The 8,537-nt window shown below is 38.9% G+C and overlaps 1 protein-coding gene across 1 annotated transcript in view; it reads right to left on the reverse strand.

Moving 5' to 3' along the window:
- Window positions 1-8,537, reverse strand: part of b4galnt3b (beta-1,4-N-acetyl-galactosaminyl transferase 3b) — a gene marked incomplete in the record, with an annotated part of 26,098 nt that overhangs the window by 929 nt on the left and 16,632 nt on the right. The window contains 13 exon segments of the mRNA XM_014003495.1: window positions 1-214; window positions 1,413-1,539; window positions 2,616-2,769; window positions 2,842-2,914; window positions 2,997-3,150; window positions 4,151-4,398; window positions 4,596-5,757; window positions 5,850-5,917; window positions 6,767-6,867; window positions 7,414-7,523; window positions 7,645-7,779; window positions 7,986-8,052; window positions 8,151-8,229. Coding sequence (XP_013858949.1) covers window positions 103-214; window positions 1,413-1,539; window positions 2,616-2,769; window positions 2,842-2,914; window positions 2,997-3,150; window positions 4,151-4,398; window positions 4,596-5,757; window positions 5,850-5,917; window positions 6,767-6,867; window positions 7,414-7,523; window positions 7,645-7,779; window positions 7,986-8,052; window positions 8,151-8,229 — 2,590 coding nt within the window.

Genomic DNA, 8,537 nt, shown 5'->3' on the forward strand with positions numbered 1-8,537 from the left:
ACTTTGCAAGGCGCAGCTGGAGACACGGTCCAGTCCTTAAAGTGCTCCAGCTGCCATGGCCGTAACCATGACAGAGTCAAGGTGAGGCCGCAGCCGACAAGGTCACCTGTTGTTTTCTACCATCCGCCGGTTCCACATGCCACGCTTGGAGTGATGGTAGTGGAAAAAGTTCCTCAAATAGATCCTCTCCACTTCCAGGCCTCCCTGGAGGATCCTGAAGCGCACAGAGCAGACGGGAAAGAGCCAGTTATTTGAAAAATAAAAACCCAGTCAAAATTAGTTACAGGGTTGTATTTATTTTCATTTTTAAGCAGGATTTCAACTTATATTCTTTTTTTAGCAGATAAAAACAAAACCCCACATTCACGACCTTGCATCATGTTTGCTGCATAAAAGCCAGCATAATATAGTGACAATACGCAGAAACCTTGGTCATGTAGCGGGGGCAAGTGCCAGCCTTCTGATTGGCTGACATCTGCTCCTCTTCCTGAGCCAGTTCATGAGAAACGCATGCAGTTTGTAGGTTCTGTTCATTTGTATTCAAAGAAACATATTATGCTTCTTAGGGATGCATGGTATATCTGCATTAATATTGGTGTCGGTCGATATTGGTCATTTTTTAAAATATCTTATCGGTCCGATGTGTAAAACGTCCGATACTGATTTCCCACTTTTTAGCTTTGTGTTTCTGTTTTGGGAGGGGAGATGGTTGAGCAGCATCTGTTTGATCATGATAGTGATATTGACGCTGGGTAGCCAGGAATAACTGAAGCAGAGAGCCATGTCAGAGGTCGGGTTGTTTATTTACGGTATCAAAAAAAAAGACCTAAGTGTGCTTGTGCATATATGTATAACATAATTTGTGTGTTTGTGTAAAATCGGTAAACATCGATTATCGGCCATAACAGCATCGGATATCGATATTGGCTGAATTTTTAATTTAAAATCTTTCAGTTGGGATATAAAGTGGAACTGCAATGCTTTGGTCTGAATTCCTCCTTACTGTAACTCCACAAGCCCTTCTTTCACACCTTTTCTGAGGTGTGTCTCAGAACAACACGTTTTGAGGCTGTGTCTTTCAACCCCGCCCCCTCCGGCTTCTAGAGTGGTCCATTGTACTATGAGAGAGGGGTTTATGACTATATAGCAGCGAAGAAACATCTTACTTACAAATTAATTAAAAGTGACTAAATTTTAATTTCTGCACTCCTAAAGACTCCAAGTACACAATAAAAATACATTTAACATTGAAAAAGTGGATTTCAGCATCTTTAATACTGTGATTGTGTCATTCAAACGCACCAAATAAAAGTGCATCATTCAAAGCATAAGGTGAAAATAATCATATAGAATAAATTGATTAGCCAATGACAGATTTCTGACCAGATGGAGACGTTAAATGAGGAACAAACCTGTCGAGGAGCTCCCAGTCTTCTCCTCCCCAGCGATCTCTGAACTCCTCTGTGTTCATTCCTCCGATCGCAATCAGGTCCGATTTGTAAATTCCCAGCAAACCAAAGCCATTAACCTCCCAGTAACCTGTAGGTACACGACACACCATCATCCTCTTTTCATTCAGCTTTTCAGTTGTCCAAAAAAGACAAACGTGTTGCTAACGTCAACAACTCAACTGACTTATTCAATCGTGTTATTATAAATCCATGTGTGTCTTACTAAATATGTCAAAAAGCCAATGTTTACATGATCTTTGCTTCAGTAACAAACTGTATCAACACGACTAAAATACCTGGTTCCCACACTGATTGTTACAGTCTGCTAAGAAAGTTTCATTTCAAAGTTTTATTTTCTTTGGGTAGATTACAGCCAATATTAATAGTTAAGATTACCTAAATGTAAAACAGTTAAATCACTATGAAGATAAATTAGTCTCATAATGACTTGGAGTGATTACACTCTGTGACGTGTCGTGCGGACCTCTTGACCAGGTCAACCTTGTAAAAGAGATCCTGATCTCAGTGGGTTTTCCACCTGGTTAAATAAAGGTTATTGATTGATTGATTGATTGATTGATTGATTGGTTGATTGATTGATTGATTGATTTGAGAGAGCAAGCAAGAAGATTTGAGAGAGATCACACTTGAATAAATTAGCTATATTTTAATCGGTCCTTACAGTTGAATAGTTACATTTTGTTCTCTATTCTTTATATTTAGTATCAAGTTTTATCTAATTTTGCAAATAAATGGTATACATTTTAAACTTTTTATACTCGTTTTCACTCAGCTATAGCCTGTTAGAAAAAGTCAAACTAATTTATAAAAAATGCTGAAAAATTAGTAAAATTATAACTTGCTAAACTTTAGATGTTACATTATTTGTTCTAACTAACAAGTATTTATTAAAAAAATGCTGTTATTATATCCAGGAATTTCTTCTTTTCTTTTCTGAGGGTAAAGAGGATGAATGGACAGAACTAAAATGTGAAACATTTCACAGTTTCTTTTTATTCATTCAAGCCTAAAAGCACTTATTTTATAATATGACAAACTAAAAACCCATTTTTTCTGCTTCATTTGGGCTTCACTCTAAAATAATTCATCAATTGGAACTTTTTCAAACTGTCAAACAAATGGGTGAAAGGCGTTTGGGCTCACCTCTTGCCTCTGACGGCGTGCTGCCGCAGCCCAACCTGAGGACTATAGGAGCAAACGCCATGTAGCCCTCCACACAGTGCTTCCTGATCGTGTCAATGATTGAAGGAGGGAAGTGGATGTGCAGATCACAAAGAAACACAATGCTGTGGTCATCCTGCGGCAGAATGAAGCAGACCATAAAATAACAGCAACTCTATAAACTTGCTCGTCACGTTGCACAGCTCACATCTATCTGATCGATGCCAGCCTGCAGACCAGCAGAGCGCTCGAAGTTCCCACTCAGCTTTATATACTGGAACCTGTTGAATTACACACGTGCGATATCATCACAAATGCGCAAACACAAGTTTCAGTGACAGTTAGGGCGAGGCAAATACAGACTTGGGGAGTGAGGATTTCCCCAGGGCCTTCCTCACGTCCATGTCCGTGCTGCTGTAGTCGATGATGATGAGGTTAAAGTTTGAATCTCCGGTCTCTCTAAACAGCTGCTCCATATCTCTAATCAGCTGTAGCACCCACCGAGCCTGGTTTTTAACTGAAAGTAAAAAATAAAAAAAAAACAGAAGGAGTTTATTTCAATCTTTATTCATTTCTTTAAAACAAATCAATTATATGTACATATAAAAAGAGAGGAAAAAAACACAAACACAATGAAATGAAAGGAAGCAGACAGAAGGAAGCAGGCAGAAAGAAGCCGACAGAAAGAAACAGACAGAAAGAAGTCGGCAGAAGGAAGCAGACAGAAGGAAAAAAATCTTATGATATCTGCCCCTTTTTTCCTCAAGTTTAAACTCAAATAATACTAGTTGAGTTGAGAAGGAGTTGACAAAAATTTGCACCACTTAGGCATCTGTATTGGTAGTTGATTTATGTGTTGTTGTATTTTTTATGAAATGAATAAAGTTAATAATAATAATAATAACAATAATAATAATAATAAATAATTTATCGTGAAGGAATGATTTGCCTTTTACGGTTAAGATGATTTAAGCTCAAGTGTTTTAAGGCTCCGACAATACTTGTTAAATAATAAAACAAAATGCACATTGTTTTTATCTTGTTTTAGTAATTAAAGTGGAAATTAAGAAATTAAGAAAATGACTAAGAATTATACTCCATAAAAGCCAAAATGACACTTAAAAAAGCAAACCTCACTTAAAAATACGATTGTTTAAATCAGAAGTTCCCATAGTTGGTGGGGTCTTGAAAGAACTTTTCGAATTAACAGCATTTAAAAAGGACTACTAACAACATTTTCCTTCCCTTAGTTATTACAAAACTAAGTGAGATTAGCATACTTAAAAACTGATGAAAGTAGCATAATGAATAGTGGTACTATGCCATTGTTTATTTGACCTGATACTAATGTTTATCACCCAAAAGTAATTGGGGGCACAGCTGCTGTTTTTGTGGGTCAAAAGATGAAAAGTTTGGGAACGACCATTGGTCTAAACTGCCATCAGTTTTGCCTAAACAAACACTAATTAATTTTGTTGTTGTTGTTTTTGGACTTCATCCAAAGGACCACCTCTAACCTGGAACAATGAAGTGAACGGTGGCCAAGGGATTCCAGCGGAACCCCACCGGGTTGCACAGCACCATCTGAGGCTTGGAGCGCTGCAAGCCGAAGTTCCTGCTGCGGCTGGTCAGAACGTAGATGTATTGCGACAGACGCAGCGGTTGGCCGTTGACGTCTCTCAGCTCCAGATCCAGAAGGTAGCGGCTGCCCTGGAAGTCGTCAACACGCCTCACCACATTAATGACTCGGACCAACGTGAACCGCCTACAGGAACAGTAAGAAACAATGATGAAGACTGCATTTAATCACAACAGCAGCATCATTTTCACCTCATCACTTTTACTTTAATGTGAACGTAATACTTATCTAAACAACTCAGCTGCAAAAAATGCACAATATAGAAAAAACAACAATCCTTGTTATTGTTACCACATAGTGATCGGTGGAAGTAAAATGCATACCCTTCATGTTTGTCATTAAGTTGATCCATGAAGGCGTTGACTATGGGCAAAGCATCACTGGGGCGGAGCAGCAGGTTTCCAGAAACATTGCAGGCCAGGTCGATCCAATCGGAGCGCTGCGCCTGAAGATCCAGGTGACTCACCTGGAAGGTCTGGTTCCAGTTGACCTGCGTGTCGAACACTGATGCAGGGGTAGAATCCTCCTCATCGTCAGTACCTTCAGTAAGCTCTCCTCGTTGATCCCACATAGAGTTCCTCTCCCTGGCCACCGAGTCTGTCTTCTTGCTGGCGCCCTTTTCCTCCCACTCTTGACCCGGCTCTCCTCTCACATCCGACCACCTTTTCCTTATCTTTCTATCAGCGGTCACCTTATAGATGGGATTATTTAAATCTTCTTGCAGAGGCATATTCATCTCAATCTCTTTGTTCCTGAGGGCCTTTTTGGAATCTGTTTCACTTGTTTTTCGGATAAAGTGGTTGGAGTTTCGCCTGGCGATGGCCGCGCGGGACTCCTCCTCTCCCTTTACAAACTTCCACCAATCGGCCGCCGTGGTTTTCTTAAGTAGGAGCACATCCTTGTCGTTGGTTTGACGTTGGTCTTTCTGGGTTTGGATGTTGTTCCTTTTATGAGACCCCAGGATCTCTGGTTGTTGATTTGTTTTAAAATGCTCTTTGTTAATCAGCACCGATGAGTTTGTTTGCTCTAGTTTCTCATTTGATATGACTTTTTTGCTCTTTGTAGGCCCAACTTTCCGTTTCTTTTGGATTTGTTCTACTTTTTTAACTGGAGCTGCCTGTTTCAACTCCGTCTTGTTTTCTTGCACATGTGGATTGGAGGCTTGCATCGTCTGTAAGGGGTTTGCAACTTTTACTTGTTCTTCCAGAGTTTGTGATGCCACGGCTCTTCCTCGCCACGCCTGAGAGTCCTGTCGACATCGACTTTTATCTGAGAAGTTACCCAGGGTGTTAGTAGTCTCTGTGGTGACCAACGAGAAGAGTTTGCGCCTGCGCTTCTGATTATAATCATCGTAATCATCTCCATTGTCTGTAAAAAGGTCATTATTTGTCTGCTCGGCCCCGACTTCCCTCTCTCTCAGGTAAGTCTCATTGTCAATGTTGTCCTCCTCATCTTGAGCTGATGTCTTCCTCTGGAAACTAAAATCTAACATTCACCAAAAGGAGAGTCAGAAATGCTGATCGAATGGGTTTGACAGCTCAAGCAAACTGACTAAAAGAGAAAATAAAAACAATTACCTCGCCCTGCGTTTCCTTTCTTCTGCGTATTTGGGCGGTCTAATCTCATGTATCTTGAGAAACCAAACCTAAAAAGGATTAAAGACAAAATTATGTAAACAGCATCACATTTTCTGTGAAATAAAATACTGAGAAATCACTGCATTAGATGCAATTCTAAAAAAAACCCAAGAGATTCTTTGTAGACACCACAGACTGACTTGCTGATTTAAAGATACAATTATCCCTAGTGCAGCTTCATCCTAATTGTGTATTTATTAGAGACAAAAAAATTATTTAAAAACTACATCAATACATTGCAAAAGTCTTGAGTCATCCCTCTTTTTTTCTTAATATTTTGCTTTCAAGGAGTCAAACTTTGGAAATCTTTAAAGGGGTTTCGATCCATAGTCTAAGGTTGTTTTTTTTTGGTTTGGTTTTAACTTTTGTTGCTTTTTCTCTTCTTTTCAGTCTAGTACGTGACCATTTTCAGAGCGATCTCTTGTCTGCTTGTTTGGCCTTTTAACTTAAATCCACAAATCATCTCAAGATGAACCAGCACTGAGGTGACATGTAACAAACAATTTAGCAAAGAATTCATTGTCATTTAAATTCTAGGTGTCAGAGGCCAGTTACCAAGATGCAGTATGTTTCTTCAGCTGAATCAAATAAACAAAAAAACACCAAAGACATCACAGTTTGACACTCCACTTTAACACTCGCAGCACAATTTGCTGTCATTATCAGGTACAAAAACTAAACAGGTACAGGACTTTCACCATTTATTCCATGCCTTTCATAAAACCTAATGAACTATTGATAATTTAAAAGGACTGCCACAAAGTGTTGATCCTTTAAAGCAAAACACAAAACATTGAGTGTTTTTTTTTCACATTACTGTAAATCTCTCATCTCATGTTACTTCTTAAGAAACTCACATCGCCTTGTAGTAGGCACTGTCAGGGTAAAAGCATTTGTTCTCTGATTCCATGTGTGTGAGTCGAGTGTAGTCATTTGGGTAGATGAAGGACATATGGACCTAAAAATGAAAAAAATAAAATAAAATAAAATTACTAGCATAAACATACATTTGTTTAACAAAATGAAAACAAGTATTCGGTGAATAAATATTTTTTAAATATTCAGTTGAGACACTTTACTATTAGGTATAAACCAGTTTGCATTAGGTAAAATAGAAAAACAAAAGAATTCTCTGTATTTTCATACGCAAATCCAGACTTTTTCCTGTATCCTGGAACTTCATGAATGAACCGTAAATAAAAACGCAACCTAGAACCCTTTAAGTAAACATTCGACCTATATGTACATGCAGACTAGAGTCCTTTAAGTAAGCATCCTACCTGCAGTACATGTACATAGAAACTGGAGTTCTTTAAGAAAACATACAATCCCAATTACAATGAAGTTGGGACATTGTGTTAAACAAATAAAAAGAGAATACAATGATTTGCAAATCCTTTTCAAACTAGTTTCAACTGAATCCACAACAAAAACAAGAAATTTAACGTTCAAATGTAAGGTTTTTTTTTTGCAAATATTCACATCATTTAAATGAGGTACATACAAACTGGAGTCCTTGGTAACGAAGTAGAGGAAAGTCTTTTATTGTGTAGCTGGGTTTGTACAAACAGTCAGGCAGAACACCTTTGAGGAACTTCTTGTTGATCAGAGGCACTAAAAAGCAAAACAGCATCCAGATCTGAGTCATCATTACTTCTTGCTCTCTTGGTAAGAGGAAAAAAAATGTGCTCAGCGCTTACATCCGGGCTGATAGGAAACGGCAAACGTCTCTCACCTTGGTAGAACGTGTCTCTTGGGTCATCCCTCAGCATGTCTGCTGCAGCGCTGCGCTGCTTCGCGGGGGTGCGTTGGTGGCTCGCGGCTGTCTGTGGTATGTGGTCGACGTCACTCATCGTCAGGTTCGACTCATCTGTTGGACGGAGCCCCGAGAGGATGAGTGTGAGACAAGTGCTTCATGCTTAATGTGCGGAAACAAAAACAGCGACTTAGAGAGCTTTCTTTTTTTTCTTTCTTGAAGCCGAACTGTCGAGCAAACAGTTCTGGACCGAGACACAGTTTGATTCAGCTTTAAAGTGAAGATTAGATTCATGAACACTCAATGTTTCATGCTCTTACCAACATAAAGAGAGATGTGCTTGGATTCAATTAGGGTAAACTTGAAACTTTGGTCTTGGAGCTGCCACTGAAAGAAAATAATAATAATAATAATAATAAATAAATAAATGTCAGGCATCAGAGTTGAATGAAATAACACAGGCTGAGGAATTAAAAACTACTTACTGCCACCTCCACATGATCAGTCCCTTTGTCGTTTTGTTTGTGGATAACTTCAAAAAAGTATCTCATCTTAGCCGACAGCCTGTAAAACATTTCATAATCAGTCCTGTAGATCAGTGTTTCCCAAAGTTGGGGTCGGGACCCAAAGCGGGGTCCCGAAACATCAAGGTGGGGTCCTGATAAGATTTTCCGAATTAATTACATTTTTGCCTTAGTTGGAGTGAGGTTAGTATATTTAAAATGGATAAATGTAGTATAAAAATATTGTTACTATGCCCATGTTTTGTTGACCTGATACAAATGTTCATCATCCAAAAATAGTTGGGATTTTGTGGGTCAAAAGCTGAAAAGTTTGGGAACCACTGCCTTATATGACCTATTGTGTAGAGG

The sequence above is a fragment of the Austrofundulus limnaeus genome, unplaced genomic scaffold, assembly GCF_001266775.1.
Source record: "Austrofundulus limnaeus strain Quisiro unplaced genomic scaffold, Austrofundulus_limnaeus-1.0 Scaffold19, whole genome shotgun sequence".
Classification (NCBI taxonomy): domain Eukaryota; kingdom Metazoa; phylum Chordata; class Actinopteri; order Cyprinodontiformes; family Rivulidae; genus Austrofundulus; species Austrofundulus limnaeus.